The sequence below is a fragment of the Gallus gallus genome, chromosome 4 (genome assembly GCF_016699485.2).
Source record: "Gallus gallus isolate bGalGal1 chromosome 4, bGalGal1.mat.broiler.GRCg7b, whole genome shotgun sequence".
Lineage (NCBI taxonomy): Eukaryota > Metazoa > Chordata > Aves > Galliformes > Phasianidae > Gallus > Gallus gallus.
In genome coordinates this window covers 48709557-48735218 of record NC_052535.1, presented here as the reverse complement: position 1 = coordinate 48735218, position 25662 = coordinate 48709557, and the positions used below count along the sequence as shown (strand labels likewise).

The 25662-nt window shown below is 46.3% G+C and overlaps 1 protein-coding gene across 1 annotated transcript; it reads left to right on the top strand.

The window, feature by feature from the left end:
- Window positions 1–8364: 8364 nt before the first annotated feature.
- REST (RE1 silencing transcription factor) lies at window positions 8365–23740 on the top strand. The gene is made up of 4 exons (XM_015276447.4): window positions 8365–8471; window positions 9213–10123; window positions 13724–13807; window positions 18250–23740. Exons 2-4 carry the CDS (start codon window positions 9223–9225, stop codon window positions 19944–19946), a joined length of 2682 nt encoding a protein of 893 aa, XP_015131933.2. The 5' UTR covers window positions 8365–8471; window positions 9213–9222; the 3' UTR covers window positions 19947–23740.
- The last annotated feature ends 1922 nt before the right edge of the window (window positions 23741–25662 follow it).

Sequence of the window (25662 nt, the reverse complement as noted above, 5' to 3'; positions counted from 1 at the left end):
GAATGCAGCTATGAGTACATATTCACATGAGAACTTGGTCTTCCTTCCTGAACGTCTGCCTTCTGCTCCTGGACAGAGTTTTGGTAACATTCTTAACTTCATAGTTGGAAGGCATGTGTGGATGTTTAAAGTGTTAAACTATTCTGTATAATAATTGCAGTTCTGCTTTGCACTTGGAAGTAGTTCTGCTAATACTCTTATACCCTCACACAAAGCCAAAGCTTATTACAGGAATGAAGCTCCTGGTTTTACAGCCGACTTCCTCTTAAGCATGTGATGAAAGAAAATAGGCACGCAGAGATAAGTATTCTCTATCACTGTCTTGTGACTCAACTCCCAGGTCACATCTGGCTAGTTCAGCAGGCTCCTGCTATACAGCTTGCTCTTTCCTTTGGGTGCAAGGTATGCGTTAGACTTCTCAACAAAGTGAGATGGTATATTTTGTGTTTTTTAAATGTTCTGTGCTCATAACTTCATATCACTATCTTTCAGAAGAGAAGTAAAGCTGTGCGGCAGAATTTCCAGCAGTAGGTGCTGTTTCACTGATGGATTGCTACAACAAAGTAGCCAGCAATGGCTGCCTACGCAAGCATATAAAAACTGACAATGCAACCTTTTTGCATTCTGCACTTAGGACCAATTGTAAGTGCTGTATTTCTCCCACCTTGTTAAATCAAATTGACCACAGTTGTCAGTGTTTTCAGAGTACTTATCAACCAGTGATTCTGGCACAGAAGTAGTCTAGCTGTCTACAGACAGCAAAACCACGCACACACGCACACCCCTAATAGAGATGAAGTCTGTACCAACGGATAATGTTGTTTCATGTTACGTGTAATGAAGCATGCAGGCATTTGTTCTCTTTCCTTACATATGAGGGCCGTGTGGGGTAAAGTGCTGCTTGGGAGAGGCTAAGTATCTTGGCATATCTCTCTGAAACCTTCTTCTGCAGCTGATTCTCTCAGTTTTCCAATATTCTTTCTGGCTACATTAGTTTTAACTTTCTGATAGCTACTTTTCTATTGCAGCTGTGTTCTGGCAATGCTAGTGAAAATGATCAACAGCCTGTATTTCTTACCTACCACTGTCTTCTGTCTCAATAGTTTCCTCTTTTCCTGCTGAGTGTCAATGTTTCTTCAGTAATTAAGTGACAAGTACTTGCAAAAAGTTCATTGAGATGTGAATGGCTGCAGAGGGTTGAGAGAAAAATCAATAGAGCAAACAAATGTATAGGCTGTGAATTGAACTTTGTGGGGATTATAGCTGTAGAAAGAACGCATTTCAGTCTTCGGGCAGATGAGTGCTTTTTGTTGAGGATACTGTATTGGCAGCTAGTTACTGGGGCAGGTTAAGGGCCGGTGAACTAGCATCTAGCAGACCTGAAAACAGCCTTTCCATCCTAGCTTAGGAATGACTAAGAATTCTATGACCAGGCAGCTGGCCTAGGGTGTGCTGGCTCAGCCGCTTCATAGGCACACTGTTAAGAGAAACAAACAAACTTGCAGGCAGGTGTATGTTTAGAGTTCACATGCTTCTGTAAATGCCATGATCAGTGTAGCTGAAATACGTTGAAGTAGAATGGCTCTGCAAAGCTGATCTTCACCATGAGAACACTTCATCAGCATTCTATTGGGTACCTGAAGAGGAGGAGTCCTTTGTTTCTGTGAGTTTACGTAATACTACCAGTGCTTTCTGCACCACTTCAAGGAGAACAAGATACATAGAGCTGCAACAGGTTTTCTGTTTGATAAGGTTGGATCTGGTTAGAGCTCCTTGTAAATATGATAACCAACTTGCAAAGAACTTGTATCAGTAGTAGGTGAAGTTAGATCAGTAGAGAAATTCATGTGATTGGAAACATAGACTGACAAGCTGATCTCTTTTGGAAATTGAGGTCAGAATCTGCTCGAAGCAAGCTGGAGTTGCTTCTGCCTTTGCTTTCAAGGCAAAGACATCCTGTTCAACACCAGTGGAAAGGCACCTGCTGCTGGCACCTACTGTCGGCAGTGAAATGTTGCTTTCCTTACGGAGACAAATTCCGTGTCCTCATAATGATGTTACGGAGCCAGCCAGGCTGCATGGGTTTGATACGCTCTCGGCGCACTTGTTTGGTTAAATCTACATGCTGTCCTTCTTAATAGGTGGAGTGTTTCTTTTTTTAACAAGGAGCCGTGGATTAGGCTGTAACTGAGTGAGCAGAGCTGAAACAGTGCAAAGAAATGGGGAGAGGAAGACTGCGATTGAATCTTGAAAGCCATTATGCCCAAGATAGTAACACATGCCCTTTAGTTAAGCTGTTGCAGCTGCTAAAGAGAAATTAGGATTTGGACAGATGCTGACTCTTATATTGCAAGGAATAGACAGCATTCTTTGGAAAACAGCCAGAGATCTTTAGAAAATGATGTTGGATGCACTGGTGAAGCCAATCAATGCAGCGAAGTGTTCTCGTGCTCAGTGCAGCACGCTCCAAATCTGTACATGACTTAAAAGAGTGGCGTATAAATTCAGCTGCTGGGTCAGGCTGTTGCTGACACTTTCTTTCTGTCCTTGCCACGAAACGTGGCTGTAGGCCTAACCATGCATTTTCACAGTCTCGCTGGCTCAGTGATGGCTGCACCTCAGAATCCAGGTCCTGTTTGGTTTATGAAACTGCTTATGATAGCACCCTGTAAAGGTCACAAGCAAAGATGATAATGCAGGTAAGTACATCAGGGACGGAAGCATTCTGTGACTGGCTCAGAAATCCCCAGATAACTTCATCTCATTAACTGGCCTCATTTCTCACTAAAAGGCTTTCTCACTGCCACACAACCTTACTTTCCCTAACAACTTGCCTTGCCGCTTGAGTCCGCTGGGACCAAATTGCTGCTGCCCGATGGGCACTGGGACAAAAACGTGGGGGCAGGGATGTGATGTGGTTTTTCCTGTTTCTTTTCTTACCTTCTGGACAGAGTTTTGTTAGGCTGACATCAGCTGAATAGGTATTCAAGGGGAAAGAATGAAAAGGAACGCATTCATAACTGGGTTTTGATACTTAACTGCCCATCGAGGTCAGTCGGCACGTTTAGCTGATGTTGTACTTATCTGACTATGACTGTCTTGAAACTGTGCTGCAGCCCCACCTCCCACCCTGGGTGCATAAATGCAGAAGCCCTAAGCAGGGGCTTTTCCACACGGTAAATGGGGATTCTGCCCTGTGGAGCATTATGGGCATTGGAAGCCACAGCGTCATAGAGTTCATCTTTCAGAAAAGCCCCTTACAATTTCAGTGTAATTCCTGGGAAGTGCACAGGAGAGGTCGTTGGTTGCTTCTTAATAATTGTTCCATGCTGTTAAGAAGCAGTTTCTGTCGATGAAACAATTTGCTGGAGGTGAAGTGGTAAGGCCACGCAGTTCTTATGTTTACCTTGACTACGTTTTCCTTTCCACCGGTATAGTCACACCAGTGCAAACAGTGCACTGTTTAGAGGGTGGGAATCTCGGCTGGAGTAAACAGTTACCTGAACTGATTCAGTCATACTGCATTCTCATCGAAATACTGTTTTGTTTTGTTTCTTTCCACTTCTGTAGCACGATTCAGGGTACCCTCCCCTTCCCTTCTATCCATCCTCTGACTCCTTCCTCCCTGGTATCAGATAGGGATCGATATCGGGGTTCAATATTTTCTGGAACTTGCACTACAGCAGGTGCAGGGGATGGACTCATGTGCTGGGGAAGGAATGACTTAGGGAAGGAGATGGAGGAAGCGAGCACGTAATGAAGGATGGGGTGAACGTGCTGAGTGTGTCTGTTCCAAGCCAGCAGGCGTAGGAAGCCCTGTGAGAAGTGGATGGTGGGTTAAAAACAGATGTGGTTTGGAAAATTAGGTGGAACTGCTGAACCTGACGTGAATAAGCCAGACTCCTCTCAGCAGGAGTTATTGAGAACAGACGTGCAGCATGAGCTGGGAATGAAGGGGAAAAAAAAACACGGTACAGGATCGCGGTGAGAATGGCTAAGCCTCGCTACATAAACACGTATTCTTTCTGAATAGAGCTTTCCTCCGTTATTGTTCCTCTTACCCAATAATTGGCTTTGATGTCCCCATTACATGCTCTCTCCTCCCTACATAATCCCTGTCGCTGTCAATTAGCCAGTGGCAGGGCAAACAACAAAGAGGGCTATTGCTTAAGAAACAACTGCTCATCCAGGGAACTGTTGTCAAATACCAGAAGCGCTGTTCTTTACTCCGCGATCCCCCGAGACAAAAGATGCCCTGCTTCAAATACAGCTGCTGTAGAGAGGCTCCAGTTACACCAGCGCAACTTCAGCTTCCATAGCAGAAAGGCGATTAAAACTGCTGGGTTTGTGCGCGGCAGCTGCTCCTCTGCTCAGGTTGTGGCACTTACTTCAAGTACGAAATTAACCTCCACTCGACCTGGTGCCTGGCAACTTTATTTCCTCGCATTAGGAAGCAGGAAGGGCTGTGCAGGACTAGATGCAGGACGAGATGCTGGGATTCCTGGGTGTGATGCCCCCTCTGACAGAGTTTTCAGCCACAAACTCAAGTGTGGATGGTCTACAGCTCCCATCACATGGAGGCCCTCCATGTTGCGGCCTGAAGGGACTCTTCTGAAAGCGTTTCCTTTCAGCTTCTGCTCTTCCGTTTGAGAGCTTCAGCCAAAGCCACCATAAATATGAAAAAGCAAAACAGAACCCTACACTCTGCCAAAGTTCACGGAGTCTGAATTAGCTCTGTACTGTTTACTCAGGCAGGTGACGGCCCAGTTCAGAGTCACAGACGCTGGTCAGCCATTTGTTTACCTGTCCCCATGCTATCTGCCCCGTGTCCAGGCTGCGGCCTGCAATTGTTCACACTTGGCTGCGTACCGCAGGCAGTACATGCTTTACCTGGATCAGATGTGACTGCTGCATGATTATGTTTCTACCACGTTAGCCAGATTGTATGTTTTTGGGGTTTGTGCTGGTTTGATGTGGCTTGGTGCAGCCTACAGAAGGACAAAGGCCTGCTCCAGTGCAAAGGAGCAGTGATGTGGACAGGAGATGCCACCTCTAGCGTGAGGCCTGAAGGCACAAAATTAACCCTTTGTAACACCTCGAAACAGGCAGGTCTTGACGGAAAGTGCCTGTGCTTTGAGTCAAGTGGCTGTGGTGTTTTAGGTCAGGCAGAGGCACCCAAACACTGGGTATACTGCTTAGAATCATGGAATCACAGAATATCCACCCTGAGTTGGAAGGAACCCACAGGAATCATCAAGTCCAACTCCTGGCTGCACACAGGACCACCCAAAAATCAGAGCCTATGTCTGCTATCCAAATGCTCCCTGAACTCCAGCACTTGGTACCATGTCCACTACCCTCTGGTGAGGATACTTTTCCTGATACCCAACCTTGCTTGGCCAAATCATGGCCGCAGCAACTTGTAACAGGCTTACCATAGGACATAAAATGGTTCTAAAAGTGCTCTGTAAAACATAGCAAAACCCACAGAAATGGGTTGCCCTGCAAGTAGAAAAGGAAGTTGCAGTAAAAGCTCACCAGAAGTTTTTGCCTTATCTGAGTGTGATATTTCACACTCCATGAAATTATGTCTTCACTGAAGCAAACAGAAATTTGCCTCTTACACAGTATCTACTGCCATCCAGGAAGGCAGCAAAACCACAGCAAATGCAATCTGTTCTGTGTGCTTTTCTGAAAGAGCTAATATAGAGCAGCTAAGTCTGGCTGACTGTCTGTATGCTGCTTCTCACACAGACTGACCCTGAATTATGCCCTCCTTTAGCCAGCAAGGGTAGGCCATAAGAGCTAAAGTGGCATTTCCACCAGCCCTTTGAGTTGAGATCAACTGAATGTGCTGATAAAAGAGGAGATTGTGGGGAGGGTATTTTTTGACGGCTTCTTTTCTTTATCCCATTTGCTGCATAGATGCTGAAACCTTCCTGTTGGAACAAGATTCTGCAAATGGTGGCCATGAGTCAGAGGGCATGGCTTTGCTGCTGGCTGCATGGCTGATTCAGGCCAGTTTAGAAAGTGACCGGGGCTACCATGATAACTCCCTCTCTTGTACTTATTGTTTTAATACGCATTTTCTTTTGGACATATGAAAGTCAAAGGACATGTATGTATATGCTGTGATGCCCCGAAAAGATTGTGTTTTTCAACAAAGTGTTGGGAATGTGCACTTTCCTGGCAGCAAAGCAATTAACATTTAAGTTATTGTAGAACACAGCAAACATAAACACGGTTTTAGAACATTGACGTGAAGAGATACGGCAAATTGGTGCACTTGCAGTGTACCAAAGTTGAGAAATCTGGTCAGACAGGTTTCCTAAAAGATTAAGAGATCTCTGTGTAAGTGAACATTAAGGTACTATTAAGATAACATTAACAGCGATGTTTCCAGGGCAGCACAGGGGATCTGGTCAGCGAAGTTCTCTTGGGAATCTCACATAATTTAAAATTCTTTAGCTGCTATAAATGTTCTTATTGAAGTGTGTTTTCTATTACAAACCCAGTTCCAACTCCCCGCTCCCCAGCTCATCCTGAATGGAAACAATCCATCTTATAGTTAAACGTTTCTTGTTTTGGCAGAAGTTTTTATTTACTATTGCGTGTTTTTTTTTCTGCAGACATCACAACCTTTGATGTGGCTCATCTCTTTCAGAGTACACATTCACTGCAGAATTATCTACATTCAAGCCGCCTGAAAGCACTGCAACCACAAAATGCTTGCTGCGGCCACTTCCGTTCTCTGCTACGGTTTCTTGGGGTGCACATGTGGGATTTTTGGAAGGCACTGGGAGAACTGACAGCACTTTGACTGCCGGAGCCGCTAACGGGTTGTGCAACTTGAGTTTTAGCCTACAAATCTGATGGAGCGGCCACTAGAGTTAATGGGGCTTGTGAATGGCTCGGGCTTGACTTAGGGGTGATACTCAACTTAGAGCTCAAAGGAGCTTTTCACCGGGGAACGGATCTTTTGTGTTGATAAGGAGAGCATTGACCAAAGAACTATAGGTGGATAAGTGCAACTAGGAAGAGGGATAGATAGCAGTAATGCACTAGAAAGTGGGACTAAATCTCTGCTGAAAGAGGAGATAACAGGCACATCCCGTATTAACAACGGAGCGTAGCATTCATCCAGACATCCCAAATGAAAGCAAGAGAAACCATTTGAGAGCCAGGAAGCAGCAGAAGGACGCTCAGAAGGACACAAGTTTAGGATTTTCTTTTTCCTTCAAAGAAATCCACAGCATTTACTACATCACACGCTTCTTCTGGGTGGAGAGAACGACAGGCAGGCACTGATAGAGGTTGGTAGGATGAGCTTGCCTTTAGGAACCAGAGACACATAAGTACAGGTATGGCCATTTGAGAAGATTTGCAAGAACAGCTGGCATTTCCCTAAGTGCTAATGAGCAATATCCATTTCTGTACCTTCCTGAAGAAACAGAAAGCACTGCAGTTCTTCACCAAACGCTGGAAAACGACCCACAGAGGTGGGTCGTGGCTGAAGCAGATGTGTTTTAAACTGAAGCATAACAGCGCATACGTGTTGTGTGTATATTCTCTAGGAGAGTAGAAATGTGCATTGTGTACAAGGAGGAGAAGGAATGTCTCATCATCAGCTTGCATCTCTGCATTCTGCTGAGAGAAGATGAAACGCAGTGCTGCTTGGATCATAGAATCATGAAGGCTGGAAAAGACACCTAAGATCATCCAGTCCAAGCCCAACCCATCCCCGCCATGCCCACTGACCATGAATCTCAGTGCCACATCCCCACAGTTCTTAAACACCTCCAGGGACGGTGACTGCACCACCTCCCTGAGCAGCCCGTGCCACTGCATGGCCACTCTGTCCGAGAAGATATGTTTCCTAATATCCAACCTGAACCTCCTCCGGGTGCAGTTTGAGGTCATCCCCTCTCATCCTACGGCTGCTACCCAGAAGAGGCCGACCTCTACCACACCACAACCTCTTTTTGGACAGTTCTAGAGAGCCGTAAGGTCGAGAACCGTGGAGACGCGGCACTGATGGACATGGTCAGTGGGCACGGCGGGGATGGGCTGGGAACTGGACTGGATGATCTGAGAGGTCTTCGCAGCCCTAACGATGCTGCGTTTCTATGCGAAGCGCTCGGACCGAGATGCCCAGCGGTGCCCTCAGACGGAGCGCTGCACGCAGGTCACCCTCCGGCCGCACGGAGGCCCGGCTCGGCCAGGCGCAGGGCGGCCCCGCCGCGCTTCCGCCCTCCCCCGCCCCCGCGCCCCCCCGCGGCCGGGCGCGGTGCCGGTGTCGGGGCGGTGCCGGTGTCGGGGCGGGGCCGGCGGCTCCGGTGGGGGCGGGCGGGGCGGGGCGGTGCCGCCGCTGCGCGCTGTGTGCTGGAATGCGCGGCGCCTCCCGCCCGCAGCGCCGCCTCCCCGCTCCGCGTCCCGCAGCAGCCCCGCGGCCGGCCGGCCTCGAGCCGCCGGTGAGTGCGGCGGGACCCGGGCCCGGGCTCGAGGGAGGAGGCGGAGGAGGCGGGAGGGAGCCGGGCAGGGCGAGAGGCGCTGTCCAGGGCTGATCGGCGGCCGCGCGGCGGGGGGGGGCCGGGCCCGGCCGGGCCGCGGGGGGATCAGCACCACGGCTAAGGGGCCGCGTCGGCCGCCCGCGCCGCGCCTGCCGCAGAGCCGTTGCCCGGGCTCCGCCGCCGGAAGACGTCTCGGCCGGGCCGCCGCGGGCCCGAACGGAGGCCCCGGGCGGCGCTCGTCCTCTATCCGCCGGGCGACGGGCGGGAGCGGCCGCCGTGACCTTGCCGGAGACGCGGAGCTGCCCCCGCGCCGGGGAGCGGGAAGCGGGGCCCTCTCCTCCGTCCCGGTCCCCTCGGGGCGGCCGTGCCCGGACGGGCCCCGCGGCGGCGGCGGGGAGGGCCGCTTTGTGTGGGCAGGCAGAAAATGGCCGCATGCCTGGCTGCGAGGGAGGGAGGGAAGGAGGGAGGGCTGCGGGGGCACGGCCCGGATCCCCCGGCCGCCTCCCGGGGCGGATGCGGGCCGGGCCGGGCCGCGCGGGGCCGGCGGCGTTTTGTCGGAGGCCGCGGCCCCCCCGGCCGCCATGGCGGGGCTCGGCCCGGAGCCGCGCTCGGGCCGCGCTTCCTCCGCGGGCAGCGTTGCCAGGAGGAGGCCTTCCCGCAGCCCGGCTGCTCACAGGTGTGCTTTTTTCTCCCTCTCGACAGAATCGCTGCTATGGCGACTCAAGTGCTGGGACAGTCCGGTGGGAACGGCCTCTTTCCCGGCGGCTCTAACATCGGCATGGCGTTGTCCAACGACATGTATGACTTGCACGACCTTTCCAAAGCCGAACTGGCGGCCCCGCAGCTGATCATGTTGGCCAACGTGGCCCTGACGGGAGAGGTGAACGGCAACTGCTGCGATTACCTGGTGGGAGAGGAGAGGCAGATGGCCGAGCTGACCACGGTGGGCGACGGCAACTTCTCAGACAGCGACGCGGAGGGCGTGGAGGATAGCCACGCTGTGGAGAGCGACCGTGACGCCCCGGAAAACGTGGAATTGAGCTCTCTGGAAGCACCCGGTGTGGAAACCCAAGGCCCGGACGCTTGTCCCCCACCTGAGACTCCCAGCACGGACAAAGATGTCCCGTTGGAAGCTCCGGGCACTCCGGAAGGCTCCGAGGACAAGTGTAAGAGCCTCAAGAACAAGCCTTTCCGCTGCAAGCCCTGCCATTACGAGGCCGAGTCTGAAGAGGAATTTGTGCACCACATCAGGGTTCACAGTGCTAAGAAGTTTTTCGTGGAAGAAAACGCGGAGAAACAAGTGCAGGTCAAGGAGTCGGATTCCTACAGCGCGGAAGAGGTGGACTTCTCCAAGGGCCCGATCCGCTGCGATCGCTGTGGCTATAACACTAACAGATATGATCACTACCTGGCTCACCTGAAGCACCACAACAAGGCGGGAGAAAATGAGAGAGTGTACAAGTGTACCATATGCACTTACACCACCGTCAGCGAGTATCACTGGAAGAAGCACCTGAGAAACCATTTTCCCAGGAAAGTATACACCTGCTCGCAGTGCTCCTATTTTTCAGACAGGAAAAACAACTATATTCAGCATATTAGAACTCACACGGGTAAGTCTTCAGTTTTTTTTGATTCAACTATGGTCATGGTAGAGGGAAACTGAATGAATGAAGCAAAGCACGGTTCTTCTGTTTGCAGAGTTTGTTCCACCCTGATAAGGCCCATTGCTATTGTATGTAGGTGCTGTCAGGTTGTATCATGAGTTTGCTCCAGTCTGCAAGCACTGGAGGATGGAGAAAATCTCTCATCTCAGGGGCCTGAGAGGAGATGAAGAACATCTTGTTTAGGGATTTGAAACTTTTCTTTTAAGAGAGCATGACAAAAGTGGGCATATGATAGTTGTCAGGGTATGCGATGTGGAATCCTGGTGTAGCTGCATCACAGCAGGAGCCCGTACTGCATTTGGTGGCCTGTAGGAAGCCCCTGGGAGAGATTTCCTCTCGATTTCCTGCCTTTTTCTCCCATCCATCAGTTTGCAATCTTGAGGAGAAGTGTGGGGCTCCTTTCTGCTCTGATTTATACCAGATGGGCCCATGTGCCAACAGGACCTTGGGTTGCACACCATCTCTGTGAGCTGCAGCTAGTTGGGAAATACCATGCTGAGGTTCCACCTTGGAAGGAGAGAGTTCTCCTTGGAGGTTGCTTCCCACTGCTGACATCCACTCTGCTGACACAAGTTGGAAGCGCCATGTTCTGGTGTCTGCTGTGATAGGACCTGGAGGGTATGCTCTGGTTTTCAGTGTGTTAATACTCTTTAACAGTAGCCATGGTGGTGTAGTTTAGAGGATAAAATTGTTTAAAATTGCTCTTACCTCAACCTGTACACAGGTTCTTTTAAGAGATGCTGGGCAAATAGTTGTTCTCCAGTTTTTGTTGTTTGTATTGTGGGAGGTAGTGAGCAGGCAGAAATGACCAAAGAGCGGGAGAAAGCTAAACAAACCCTCCCAGGAATTCATGGCCAAGCATGAGTCCATGCTGTGGTGCCTTACATCTGTCTTGGCTTCCCATTCTCCTGTTAGCCTGACGCTGAGTGCCCGACTCTGACCTCGGAAGGCTCTCGGTGAGATTTGCAGGAACCTGCAAATCACCCTGAGCAAAGTTTCAGGAAACGCCATTCAAACTCTCCACAGGCTCTGAGAGTGGCAATCGGAGACGATCCGAGAGGGAAACTGCATTCACTGCAGGACTCATTTCCCAACGTCACAGCCCTGGCAGAGGGCAGAGCTCTTTGCATTGGCAGTTGCTAGGCTCTGAGCTTATGAGTACACTCAGGACTGGTGTATTACTTAATGGTATTTAAAAACAAAAAACAACAAAAAAAGCAAGTTAAACTATGTAGAATGTTAGCTAGTTCCTCTTTCCTCCTCTAAAAATTAGGTTTTTGGTTCTTTGGTTTGGCATGTCTTCTCATTGTTTCAACTGAGCTGAAGATGAATGATGATTTCAGCACTTTTTGGTTCGCTCTGGTGCTTGCTTTCTCTGCTGGGTTGTCTTAGCGGCTGGCAGATAGGGATCTTCCAGCCCATTCTTGCTTGATTAAAAAGCTCTCAAATATGTGGATTCATTTGGGAACGTGCCTTGTTTCCAATAACGTAGGTTTTGTCCCAGAGTGTTTAAAGCTAAAGAATATTGGAAGAAAGAATGAGCTACTGGTAAGTATGCTGATCCACCAGGCTCAGCGCTTCTGCTGGCACTACTGTGTAATTGATTGCCTTGCAGACTGTTAACATAACAGCACTGACTGTAATGAAAACTGTCTGAATAATACGAGTGTCTTTGGCTTATAGTTTTAAAGGAGAAAACATAATAAAGAATATCCGTTGGAAAGGAGCCAGGCCATGAATTCAGGTTGCTGTTAAGGAAGCTGGAGTTGTTTTTAACTTGATGTTCCTGGTTGTTGCACCTGACTTACTCTGTGTGGGAAGAAGCCTCTTTGCAGATAAATGTCTTCTACTGCACTTGAGTCGGTTGTCTGAAACACCGACTCTGCTCTGCTGCTGCAGGAAAGTGGTTTTTTCCCCCTCTGTCTTGGGCTTGTTGAGGCTACTCGTGAAAATGGCAGTGAAATACTCCTTTCTTGTTTCCCAAGTTTGTGTCCTGGTGGTCGGTGAGCTGAATTGACTTACTGAGGTCTCCCACACATACCAGAGCTTTTTCCCTGAGAGTCTTCTGGAGAGGCTTTTTTTGGTGGCTTGTTTGCATGTAATGAGCTTGCAAGATGACAGCAAGTCCTTTGGCAAATAGCACTGTAAAGCAGCCCTTACACAACGTAGCCACGTGTCTAATTTTCAAGTGGTGATAGCACACATTTTATGTTAGTTACATTCATCACGTTCGTCTGGTGTATTTTCCTCATGTGCTCTATAGAAAATAGAACGTCTTTGCCACGCTGTTGAAGTTACAGATAAGTTGAAAGATGTGAAATGTGAGGTACTGGGAACAGCCCATGACTGTGTATATTCCAGGACCTTTGGCCACGTATTGTAGTCACTGAAAAACACAGCCGTTCCTTTATGACAAAGCCCTACCCCTCCCTGGGCCATGACTTAATCGTAACTGGAAAGGAGGGGGCAGGATCTGGTTGTTAGGGTGATTTTACATTTAAGCGCTGATCTAATCAAGGGTGCTAATGTGAACGACGTGATGGCAGGGAGGAATGGGCCATTTGCCTGCATTACAAAGGTGTCTCCTCCGGGCAGCTGGAGGTCTCTGCAGCTGAAGATAGAACCGTCCACAAGCTGCCTAGGGGATGTTAGCTGACGTTTGCTGAGTCTCGGTGATTTGGAGAGCGCGTTGGTTGTATGCTTTGCTTGGTGTGGGAAAACGCAGTGATACAGTTCTGGTCTTGTCTGGAATAAATACATCGAGTGAGGATTCACTTTTCCCTTCCAAACTTCACTCCCGTCCCTGCTCCAAACTAAAACGCGTTGTTCCAGCTTGCAGTGGGGACGAGGCATTCTCTATCTCTCGGATGCACTAGAAGTTTGAGGCAGAAACCAACCAACCAAACCAAAACCTGGTGCTTTTATCTGCATCTTCCTACCAGATACTAAAAGTGACCGCCTTTACTTTGGGCTTGTCTTTACTTGAAATTACTGATACTTACACGAACTATCTCCTGTGAAGACAAAATTTGTGGCGGGTTAGTTTCCATTAGTTCTTCAGAAAGAATGACTGCAGGTGAAGGTCTTCAAAATGTTGCTGTTATAATTAAACTATTGCTGGTAGCACAGGTTCACTGAGCCAGGCATTGCAGTTTTCCACATCCCTGGCTTAAACATGCAGGCGAGGGGAAGCAAAAACCTGCCTTCTTGGGTCATCAGAGTGCTGGCAGAAAGTACTGTAGAAAAATGAGCTCTGGTAGCTTAGGATTTCTGTAGGGTTAGCAGTTCCAGTCACTTTTTGCCTGAGAGCCATCTGACCCCGGATGGATGTGGGGATGTGCCTTTCATATTCAGTCCCTTCGCTACCCTCCATGTGATACATACTGGTTCACCTGAGGCATATGCTTCTTCCCTGTTCTGAGGGACAGTGTGTTTTCAAATACAACTTGGGGTTCTGTGATGGCCTGGCAGGTATGGCTCAGGAACCAAAGATGAGGGTCATGTGTGTTTCAGTAATTAATTTGGTGTTTGATTTTGTTTTCACAGGAGAGCGACCCTATCAATGTGCTATGTGTCCCTATTCCAGCTCTCAGAAGACCCATTTAACCAGGCACATGCGCACCCACTCAGGTTGGTAAGCAGCAGCAGCATGACTCAGAAAAAGGGGTGGTTCTGCGTGACATAAAGTTGTCATCTCATCCAGCGTGACCTGAGCTTTAGCTACCTTTCTCTTTTCTAACAGCTAAGGTCGTTCCTACCTGCTAAAGAAATGTGTCATTAATAAAAGCAGTGACAGGGGAATATGCCTTCTTTTCCTTTTTTGCTATCCAGGATGTATTCTGAGATTCATAGGACCGCTGTAGTAGTGTAGTAAATCCAGCACTGTGCTAATGTATGATCAGGCTCTTGTTTTCTGTCTGCTGTCATAGATCAGTTCAAATCAAGTACCAGCAGGATGGTGAATGACCATCTGAGGAAATCCTTATACTTCGCTTGGTGTTACAGAGAGATAACGAAGTAGTGCCTGATTCTGGCAAGGAGACAAAAAGGAGGAATAAGCAAACTTAGAAGAGTGATTTGATCTTGTGGTACTAAAAGCCAAATTGGCAATTCTCACTAGCCTTTATATCTCTTAACTGGTCATAAAGCTGTGATGTTAAGAACTCCCTTCTCTCCTTTGCTCTGTTTCTCCCGTTAGTCTTATTTTTAAATTAAATAATGGCATTCTTATGAACTTTTACTCCCATAATCATGCTAGACACAAGCACAGCTGTGCTTTGTGACCCCCTCTTAGGGGAGCTTAGATGGATCTCAGCTCATGCTCTTGGTTTGCTAATATATGAATTGATCAGACCTAGGTGAAGTTCTAATCCTATGAAACAGTAACTAAAGCATCCTGAACAGTCATTTCAATTTCAATAGCTGAGACAAGAAGGCACTTCTAATTCTTTTGTGCTGAGGGTTTGGACCCATTAAAAATTGGCAGCTTTAAAATGACCTGCCAGTATTTTAGTTTGAGACTTTTTCAATTGAAGCCTTCTGCTTTCAGAAACAAAAAACATTTTTGACTGCACATCTGTGCTAAATATGCATTTGTAAATGGTTTGGTCAACACTGTGCCTGGAAACTGTTTTTTCATCATCTTTTTCTTCTCTTGTCTGTGCAAAGAGCAAATCTGTGCAAATTGGAAAGAGGTGAAACAGTGGGATTTGCCCTTGGTAATTGACTTCAAAGTCTGGGAAGGAGAGCATGAACTGTGCTGACAAGTGGGATTGCACAGGGGACTCTTGCTGTCGTAACATCACAGAATGGCTTGGGTTGGAAGGGACATTAAGGATCATGTAGTTCCAACCCCCTGCCACCGTGTGCAGGGCTGCTCTTCACCAGATTAGGCTGCCCAGGGCCCTGTGCAACTTGACCTTGAATGCCTCCAGGACTGGGGAGTCCGCAGCTTCTTTGGGTAGCCTGTGCCAGGACCTTGCCACTCTCTGAGTAAAGAATTTTTTCCTTACATCAAACCTGAATTTCCCCTCTTTTAGTTGAAAACCATCCTTCCCCCCCTCCCGCCCCCCACCTTGTCATGTCACTATCAGACCGCGTAAAAAGTCGATTCTCTTTGCTCCCTTTGAGTACTGGAAGGCTGCAATGAGGTGTCCCCGCAGCCTTCTCTTCTCCAGTCTGAACAAGCTCAGCTCCCTCAGCCTTTCTTAGGAGAGGTGCTCCAGCCCTCTGAGCATCTTTGTGGCCCTCCTCTCAACCTGCTCCAACAGCTCTGCAAATTTCTTGTGCTGGGGGCCCCAGGTCTGGATGCAGGACTGCAGGTGAGGCCTCATGAGAACAGGGGAGGACAGACCCCTCCCTCATTCTGCTGCCCACCCCTCTTGATGCAGCTCAGGATACAGTTGGTTTTCTGGGCTGCAAGTACACACTGCTAGCTCATGTTCATTCACCAGTATCCCCAAGTCCTTCTGGGCAGGACCACTCTCAAATGAATTCTTCTTCCAGTCTGTATGCATATGTGGGATTTCTCTGACCCAAGTACTTGCCCTTGTCGAATCTCATTAGGTTCTTGTGGGCCCACTTTCCAAGTCTGTTCTGGTCTCTCTTGATGGACCTATCCCTAGGGGGTGATACTCATGTCCAGCCTCCACCTGGACATAGAACCATGTACCACAACCCTCTGATTGTGAACGTCCAACCAATTATTACCCACCTAATAATTCAGTCTTTAAATCCATATCTCTCAAATTTAGAGATAGCGGTGTGGTGCAGGACCATGTCAAAGGACTTGCACAAGTCCAGGTAGACTATATCAGTTGGCCTTCCTTCATCCACGGATGCTGTCAATCCATCCCAGAAGGTCTCCAGATTGGGCAGGCACAATCTGCTCCCGGTGAAGCTGTGCTGGCTGTCTTGGATCACCTGCTCATGTCTCATGTGCCGTAACGTCTCTTTCAGGAGGATCTGCTCCATGATCTTCCTGGGCACAAAGGTGGGGCTCACCAGCTTGTAGTTACTCTGGTCTTCCTTTCTCCCTTTTTTAAAAATGGGAGAGTTGTTTTCTTTTTTTCCAGTCACTGGGGACTTTGCCTGACAACTGTGACTTTTTATATATGATGGAGAGTGGCTTGGCAACTGCATCAGCTAGTTCCTTGAGAACCCTGGGATGTACGTAGTCTGGCCCCATAGACTTGTACAGATTCAGCCTCATGAGGTGGTCTCAGATTTGGTCTGCTTTTACACTGGGAGAGACTTTGCTTCCTCTTACCTCCATCTAGAGGTTCAGGGACATGAGAGATGTTGGAAGCCTGACCGCCTGTGAAGACTGAAGCAAAGAACTCGTTGAATACCTCAGTCTTCTCCATGTATGTTGAAGCCAGTTCTCCCTTCTCATTTATCAGAGGGAGTACACTCTCCTTTGCTTGTCTCTTCTGTCCAGGGTATCAAAAGAAACCATTCCTGTTATTTTTCACATCCTTTGACAAGTTCTGTTCCATCTGTGCCTTGGCTTTCTTGCTTTTGTGATCCCATTTCTATATGCCTAAATGGCATTCCTGTATTCTTCTTAGTACACCCATCCCTGCTTCCACTGTGTGTTCTTTTCCTTCTCTTCCCTCAGCCTGACCAGTAGGTCCTTGCTCAGCCATGCTGTTTTCCAGCCCCCTCTGGTTGATCTCTTATGCTAGTGGTTGGAGAGCTCTTATCCTCTCAGAAGGATGTTCTTAAAGTGCTGCCAGCTCTGTTCAATTTCTCTGTCCCTAGGGACAGTTTCCTAGTAGATCAGGGGATCTCATCCAACAATTCCTTAAATAGCCTGAAGTTTGCTCTCCCCAAGTTCAGAGTCCTGAGGTTGAGTGTCCTGACACCTCTCTTTGCCAACCCCGTGTTCCTCAAGATAGTGAACTTGACCAGAGCGCAGTTGCTACGGCTCAGACTGCTTCCGATCTTAACCTCTTTAATGATCTGCTATGCAGTGGTGTTTTATTAACAGCTGAAGGTAAAATAATCCTTCATTAAATAATAAAGAGATGCTGCAGGCAGAAATGAAATTTTCTAGACTCCTAACCAAGCATCACCCACCCTCTTGCTAGAGAGGCAGTACAACCATGGGCGTAAGGATCTGGAATGACTTTTCAATATACCTAGGAAGTGGCACGCATTAGTTTTGGAGGTCAATTTTTAAATGCTAGTTTAGATCTCAGTAGCACCCCTCAGACGAATTTGTATAGGCAAAAATGTTCTCAAAGTATTTTTGGACTTGGGTTATTGTGCTGAAAATTGCTTTGGAGTGTAAGTGGAAAGCTGATTCCGCTGCATTGGTATGCACTGAGCCTCGCATTTCAAAAACACTTGTGCATGCAGGAGTCGTTTAAAAAATGCAGCTTTCAGTAGTAGTAATGTGATGGCTTTAGACTGCCTACCTATTTCTTGCCAACAGTAGCCTGCAGCCAATCCATAAATGTGACATAAATGAGACAGTGATGAACTCCACTGAACTGAATTTAACAGAGGCAAAAATCATTGAAGTGGCGTGTCTTTCACATGCTTTGTCTTTTGCTAGCTCATTTTCCCTTACTTCCTTTTCAATGCAAACATGAAGTATGCTAAATCTGTGTAAAGTTGGACTTATTTGAAACGTTTGTGTGAAACTTCTATTCATCAAATGTTACATTTCCGTTTTTCTACAATGCATTCAATGGACCAGTTGGGTATGGATTCCATTTGCTAATAGTACTGTAGAGAGATCTCTGCCGGTATGTATGCATAGCCAGAACTTGTGACTTTGTTACTGCTTGTTTGGTTGTGGATCCCCTTCCTCCCAATCCTTGCTCCTTCTCTCTTTTTTTTTTTTTTTTTTGTATATTGTTTTTGGTGTCTTGTGAATGTGTTTGTGATTTGTGGATTTCTTATGTTGATTGTATTTAATTTTAAAGGCGCATGGAGATATATAAATATATATATATATTCTTTTTGAATTTCATATTTCTGTGCTTGTCTTAGTGCAAAGTGATTTCCTTCCCAACCCTGTGCTTAATAATCACCACAATTCCCTTCCACCCTCCCTTCTTTAGGTGAGAAGCCATTCAAATGTGATCAGTGCAGTTACGTGGCCTCAAACCAGCATGAAGTAACTCGTCATGCAAGGCAAGTTCACAATGGGCCGAAGCCTCTGACTTGCCCGCACTGTGACTACAAAACAGCCGATCGCAGCAATTTCAAAAAGCACGTTGAGCTCCACGTCAATCCGCGCCAGTTCCTTTGTCCTGTTTGTGACTACGCGGCATCTAAGAAGTGTAACCTGCAGTATCACATCAAATCCAGGCATCCCGATTGTTCGGACATCACCATGGATGTTTCAAAGGTGAAGCTACGGACTAAAAAGAGCGAAGCTGACTTTTCCGAGAGCATCAGTGACAAAGTGGAGAAAGAGCAAACAAAAGGGGATTCGCCCACAAAGAAAACTGAGAAAACTGTGAAAGTGGAGAAAAAAGAGAACTTGGCAAAGGAAAAGAAGCCAACGAGCAATGTTCCTGCACGTCAGGTGACGACCAGAAGTCGGAAATCGACTTCAGAAAACAAGGAGGTAGATATTAAAACTGAGAAAAATACTGAGAAACCCTGCAAAACAAAGAAGGTCAAAAGGAAGGCAGAGACAGAAATAACTTTCTCAAAGGAAGAGCCTGCGAACGATACCATCGTAATGACAAAAAAGAAAAAGAAAGTGGAAACTAAACCCAGAGACTGTCAGGAAGCTCAGAAAAGTGATGATGTACCAGAGGCGGAACCTAAAAAGCAAAATTCCTGCCTGAAGAAAAGCAGGAAAAAGAAAGCTCTGAAAAGTAAGCACAGTAAGAAAAGCAGTAGACTTGATGAGGAGAAGATGGAAGAAGAGGAGGTGGCGGACAAGTCTCATCTTGTGGAAGAGGATGGATGTATGAAACTCGACAGTCCGAGCAGCGACCAGGAGAAGGAGGAAGATCCTGCTGGTCCAGCACCATTAGACAGTAATGTTGGTCATACTTGCAAGGGGGAGAGCGTCAGTGCCAAAGGAAGCTGCATACAAGAGCCAAGACAGCTTTGTCTGTCAGCTCAGGTTGCGGACACAGAGGCTGAGGCGAAGGATCAAGAAATGCCTGCTGCAGCAGTGGAGAGCAAAGACACTATCTGTGAAAAAGAGGAGAGAAAGGTGGATACGGCAGAAGACTCAGAAGAATTTTCTCATGCAGTGTCTTCTGAACCAAGTCTGGATGGACCTGTGGATGTACTACCAGATCTGGAGCCCGGGAAGGAGCCAGAGGAAACCTGCTTGGCAGAAACTGTGAGTAACCCAGACCCAGTAGACCTGACTAAGACATGCATCCCAGAGACAGAGACACCAGCGGATGCTGTGGGAGCGCCTGTGCCCCCAGAAGGGTGTTTGCAGAGCCCTGAAGTAGCTCTGGCCTTATCACCTCTGGATAACGCAGCAGCGAACGAATCTCAGGAAATGGATGAGGATGAGGGCATCCACAGCCATGAAGGCAGCGACATAAGTGACAACATATCAGAAGGCAGCGATGATTCGGGGTTAAACGGTGCTCGCTCTGTACAAGAGGAAACCAGTCCGAAGACATCACAAGGAGCTGCCAGTAGCACAGCAGTCAGGGAGAACTATGTGTGCATTTTTTGTGACCGCTCATTTAAGAAGGAAGGTGAATACAGCAAGCACCTCAATCGCCACTTGGTCAATGTGTATTATCTTGAGAAGGCAACAAAAGGGCAGGAGTAGAAATAGCTGTGGTTTGGGGGCATGTGTATCTTTTGTAAGATCTTATACAGCTTATGTACAGATATTGTAGATTTTTTTTTTAAAGCATGGTTTTCTTTAGTGTCTGCATTGGGATTTTTTTTTTTTAAGCTGAAAATATTTTGGACAACTTTTCGTGTAATGACCTCTTTAAATATTGGATCTCTTCATTAAAGAAGTAGGTAGGGTGTATGAGGCTGTGTCCTGTAAGGTCTGCCTGCTTATAGTTTGTTAGCTGATGCATTTGTTTTATAAGTTGAGCTTTAGGAACAAGGCTGTAGCTACCCATACACAAGTTGGATGTTTATAGAGCCCCTGGCAGTTGCTTTTTCTTGTAGCAGCCAACTCCTCTTTCCCCTCTCCTCTGCTTTTGTTTTAGTTCTTAATGTATCTTGGTGTTCAAAGTGGGAAGAACTACTCAATGCTTTTTCTACCAGGAAGATAGCTTCTATTACATAAAAGAGCACTTTGTAAGACATATAGAAGTTGGCTAGTGATGAACGTAACTGTTTAAGATAATTATAATTGTGAACATACATTTCAGATCCCCTTAGTATGAACAGTGAGCCAAAATTTAGGGCTAGTCCTTCCAACTTTTGTTTGGAGAACCTCTGTCTTGATTAATATCTTATTAACTGTTACGTGTCGTTGACTCTGTTGTGGGGGGGGGGAGCAAGTTTGTTGTTTCCAAGTTTTTGCTTTGTTGTTGTTGTTGCTTTAAAGGCTTAAAATGTTGCACATTGTTTCTGTTTATACCTATGCAGATAAATCCTTTAGGAATAGCGCTTGTGCAGTACATGTACACTTTATATATGCATGTTGGGTTTCATTTGTGTAAGCTTTTCTTACTTTGAACCATTCAGATTTGTTGCTTACCATGGGCCAGTTTCCTGTGATGCTCTTTACTGCAGATTTTTCTTCTTTTCATGGGGTATTGCTAGTTGTGCATAGAGTTATGAGCTGCTTGGCTGTGTATTTTTGAGTAGCTTTAAAATTTTATATAGTTCTTGAGCAAAAGGATATCAACGCAGTTTCGAAACACTATCTTATAGGTTTTTTCTTTTTCCATAGAAATGCCACTTCTGATATTTTTAATACATATGCAGAGTAATAAATTGTAATTTATAGTTTGGGATCACCAGACAGGAAAGTAATCACTGTCAGTGAAAATGGTCTGAAAATTCTACAAGTCCAGGTGTTGCTTGATTTTTTTCCCTCTGTTTTAATTTCTATGATGGGCAGCAGTCAAGCTTCATGAGCTTAAAAAAACCCATAATTACCATAGATGTTAGGTTTTGATGAGCTGTAATTACATCTCACACACTGAAAAACAAAGACAAACCAACTGGTAAGCAACAAACCTGGCATTAAAGGCTGTAGGAATTCCTGTTCCGTATTCATTCAAGTTTCATTTAATAGAATCATCCTGTTTCCTCACAGAGAGATAATCGGTCATGTAAGCGATCAGGTTACGATCTCAGGTCTGTATGCAGGAAATATCATACCACGAGTTTTTAGTTCTAAACAGATTTTCTTCTGGCACACACAAATGTGAGAGAGATTGCATGCCTGACAGTGGCAAAACGTGAATGCAATCCAAATGAGCAGGGAAAAAGCAAAAGCCTTCAGTCCCATCTGCACTGCAGAAGACTGTCTTTGGGTCCGTTGTCAGGTATAGGAACTGGGGGTGGCTTCTCATCAACTCTCCAGAAGCAACATTGGAGACAGGTGTTGTTTGCAGAGTGGAGCTGAGGAGCTAGTTCAGTATTTGTCAGTGTGTTTTAGGTACTCACGATGTGCGTTCTGTGAATCGGTTCTGTGAATGTAAGTTTCTGGAGCAAACCTCATTTTTTTTTTCTCCCTGTTCACATGTCATCTTCTCCCCTTCCCGCAGCTCCCAAGCTAACCTTGAATGAATAGAGAACAACAAAACTACGTTGCTTCTCCTTTTGGGAGAGATTGGTAAATAGGAGGCCAAAGATTTGAGAGGGAGGGCATCCCTCGTGGCGGAAATAAATTGTATAGTGAGTTTTTTGTTTGCTTAGATAGCATTCAATCCTTACCTTGGCTGTGACAATCATTGGCAACTGAAGATCAAGTTGCAACTATATTTATGCTAAATGTTAAGAAAAGAGACTTAGTTGAGTTGTTTTCCTAAACAACTGGTTGTAATAGTCTTAGGTGTATTTCTTTTTTTTAACGGTGTTTCTTTTATGTGTAAATGTTGCCAACATTTGTGAGTAACATGAGCAGATGCTGGAAGTTCCAGTACCGTGCAGAGATATTGTAGCTCCCCTTATATTCTTGCGAAGAGCCTTTGCCATCTTGCGAGAGACTTTGAGGACTTCAGCTATGTTCAGGTAAACTTGTGGACTGGCCTGGTAATTATAATGTTTTTTAAACGGAAAATGTGATGTACACTGACTTGAAATGTCTCTTGATGAGATAAAAACAAGGGTGTGATTTTCTGAGGTGCTGCACTGCAGATTTCTGGGAAGTGGTCAAGGTTTTAATGTGTGATCTAACAAGAACTCTTTGAAGACAGCAGTGTTCCCGCTAAGCAGTGTTTCCTATCACAAGATTAGGAGCTGAATATAGACTATAGAAATATTAAGAAGACAGGTCTCTTTGACACCCTTAGCCGCAACGTCCTGAAATACTGTTGGTGTGTTACAGTGTAGGAATTTTCTGCTGGCTTACGTCCAAGATCTGGGAGTATGTTATGCTAAAGCAGCAAAGATGTACTGCATCGTATGTACCTAAAATGTTAGAAATTGCTGATATTGAATATTTGTGTTGGAGAATGCCAATGAGTTAAGCCACCAGAAATGATGGTTTTACTATGATGCATCTCCCTCTAAACAATGACTTCTTTGTCTTTCTCAACATTCTTAAATTATTTTGTCGGTTTTGCCAATAGTAGCCTAAGAACTGTAGGAGTGTTCAGCCTCAGATACGTGGGTTGAAGAGTTTTAGCACAACGACAGCTCTACACTGCCAGTCCTTGGTTGAGCAACATGGCATCTGGGGTTTTCACCTCTATAGATCTCTCCACTCAAAGTAACTGCCTTGAGAAATGTTCCAGGAAGTGGGTAGCTAGGCAGTCGTAATCCATTGTATTGTACTCACGGCTGGACTAGATGGTTGTAGTTGTCTTTTCCAGTCGTAATGATTCTGTGATTCTGTAGTTGCTATTTCTGGGTTTTGATGATCTAGGCTGGACCTTCACTCATTGACAAAAGAAGAACGTTTGACATCTGCCAGGCCAGTTAAGATACGGTAGCGTCATTGATTTCAACAGATTTAATATAGCTGAAAAGTATTAACCCAATTCAAGAGGTTTCTTGAATGGCAGTTGTGTAGATACGTGGCATGCATATTAACAGAATCCAGAGAGCTAATGGAATTGTTTCATGTGTACATACGTTTCCTCCCTCTAAAACTATCCTAGTTAACTTTTGTAAGCTGGCATGGAGTTGTGTTTATGACATTTGGTTGCACCATGTTTGATGCTTTTACAGTGCAATACTTGTATTCTCTGAATAAAACCAAAGGTAATTTGTTTTTTCATGTTCTCTACTGTAGTGCATGATGGCCTTTTCTACGTTTTTAATAAATGTAAAACAAGCCAGATCATACATCCTGTTTTCACCTAAAGTATGTTTTAAGTCTTTTGTTCAAAATGTAGTGTAAAGTTAAACTAAATTGCATTATATTAACCTTTTCAAGTGTATTTTCCTAAGCATAGTTCTGATTAAATAAACTTTATTATGGAACTCGTCGCTTCTATCTGCCACTTCTTAATAGCTACAAAAAAATGTTTTTAATTAAAAGGGCATTTTCTGGCTTAAAGTCCCATAGATAAACGTGTGTGAAGGTTATGGTAAAGCAGGAGCAGGAGTTGTACCCAGTCCTAGCTGTGGGCTGCCGTGAGATGCCCTGAGAGCGTGGCATAGAGGTGGTAGGTCTGGGTACTTCTCTGCTTCTTTGCCTTTGCTGTGTGAGTTAATTATTTCAGACTGGTTCAACAGAAGAGGCTCTGCCCTTTGTACCACCAGCTCGTATTTTCACTCTCAGGAAAGGGACAAAATTAGGTGAAATATAATAGAAATGATGTGAGTGGATTGCCAATGGGAGAAACCATTTTCCCTTAAACCTGCATCTTCATCTTCAACTAACTTCTTGCGTTGTGGCAAAAAACAGGGTAATGCCTACCAGGTTGAAAATGTGCTACTTTATGCTGAGTTCTGCTTTATGCCTAGTTGCTTTTGTTTTGTTTTGTTTGTTTTGTTTTGTTTTTAACAGAACTGAGTAGACAAGCACAAGTGCGTGGCTATGTGGTACCTTGCAGGCCAGCAGCAAGACAGTGCTATGACTCTTCTGGACTCGAGGCAGGCAGCTGAACCAGTCCCTTGCCCACAGGTTGGTGGAAGGGGCCGCACAAACCTTTCTTAGTGTTCTTCAGCACAGTCCAGGGCTGCACACTCCAATGGCTGCTGTCTGCAGCGGGGGCTGTGATGGAGGTGAAGGGATAGAAGAGTTCTGTGTGTGGTTGGGTTTCCATCACGAAGAGCTGAAGGAGAGCTGGGGCAAAAAGAGGGAAGGTGGTGGGTGAGCAGTCTCAAGGTGAGGAAGGGCAGGGACATGGGCAATGCCCTGGATGGGTTACCAGGCAGCCAGGACCACCTTGAGTTGCATGCACCATGAGTGCAGGCACAGATACCTGCAGCCTTAAATGGGAAATCAGAAGGTGAAGCTGCTGAGAGGCATTTTAAAGTGGAGATTTCAGGAGCACATGCTTTCATTATAGCATATGCTTGGGTGGATAGGAAGCAGATACTTGAAGCTTGTGGTCCATTACACTCACAGCCCAGCGCACCTCTCTTGCATTACAGTCCATTTTGGGAACATTAACAGTGGGTAAAAGTGGTTTTTTTTTTTTTTTTTTTAAAGAGTGACCTCTGCATAGGATTTGTTCTGCTTTTGCCACAAAAAGCAGTAGCCCTTTTCCTAGGGTAGGAATCCTTGCCATAAGCAGTGCTGAAAAGTGAATAGCCACTGGGCAGAGAAAAGAGGCCTCTTTTATGGGGGGACACATGCCAAAGCAAACAAACTCAGCCTGCCAGTTGCAGCAACATGTCTCTGCTTGCAGGGCAGTGGGGATATGTAATACTCCTTTGCTTGGCCCAGTTTGGTGTCCCCTAGTCCCCCATTCCAGCTGGGGGAAGACAGGGAGCTCCCTGCAATACTCCAGCAAAGGACTTGTGCTGAATATGCACTTTTCAGCTTTCCTCACTTTTCTAAAATAGCTATACATAACTGCACCCAGCCTGTGCACACTGAGCCGTGAAGCTCAGACCCTCCCAGGACGCTCAGCTCTCCCAGTCCTGTCTTTACACCTCATTTTTACACACGCACTCAAGAGAAGAGCCAAAAGCAAATGTGGTTTGAGATTAAATTAGCTCTTCTCCACAGATGTTAAAAAATGTCTTGCTTTTCAGGCTGTCCAGCACAAGCATAAAATAGACACCAACTTTGAGAAGCACTTCAGAGCAGGTCTCAGCTCCTGTGTAATTCAGCCCTCAGAACTCATAAAAGGTATTTCTGTGCTTTCATCGAGGTGCTAATTGCTTCCACATTAAAACCTCCTACATGCTGAGGTTTGACATCTGTCCGGAGTACATATTTTTGTTCCTAG

Excerpts from the sequence above, each read along its gene's own strand:
- REST (XM_015276447.4), top strand. The coding sequence starts at position 9,223 with ATGGCGACTCAAGTGCTGGGACAGTCCGGTGGGAACGGCCTCTTTCCC. Across the intron at positions 10,124-13,723 it reads GCATATTAGAACTCACACGG|GAGAGCGACCCTATCAATGT; the intron begins GTAAGTCTTCAG and ends TTGTTTTCACAG. Across the intron at positions 13,808-18,249 it reads GCACATGCGCACCCACTCAG|GTGAGAAGCCATTCAAATGT; the intron begins GTTGGTAAGCAG and ends TCCCTTCTTTAG.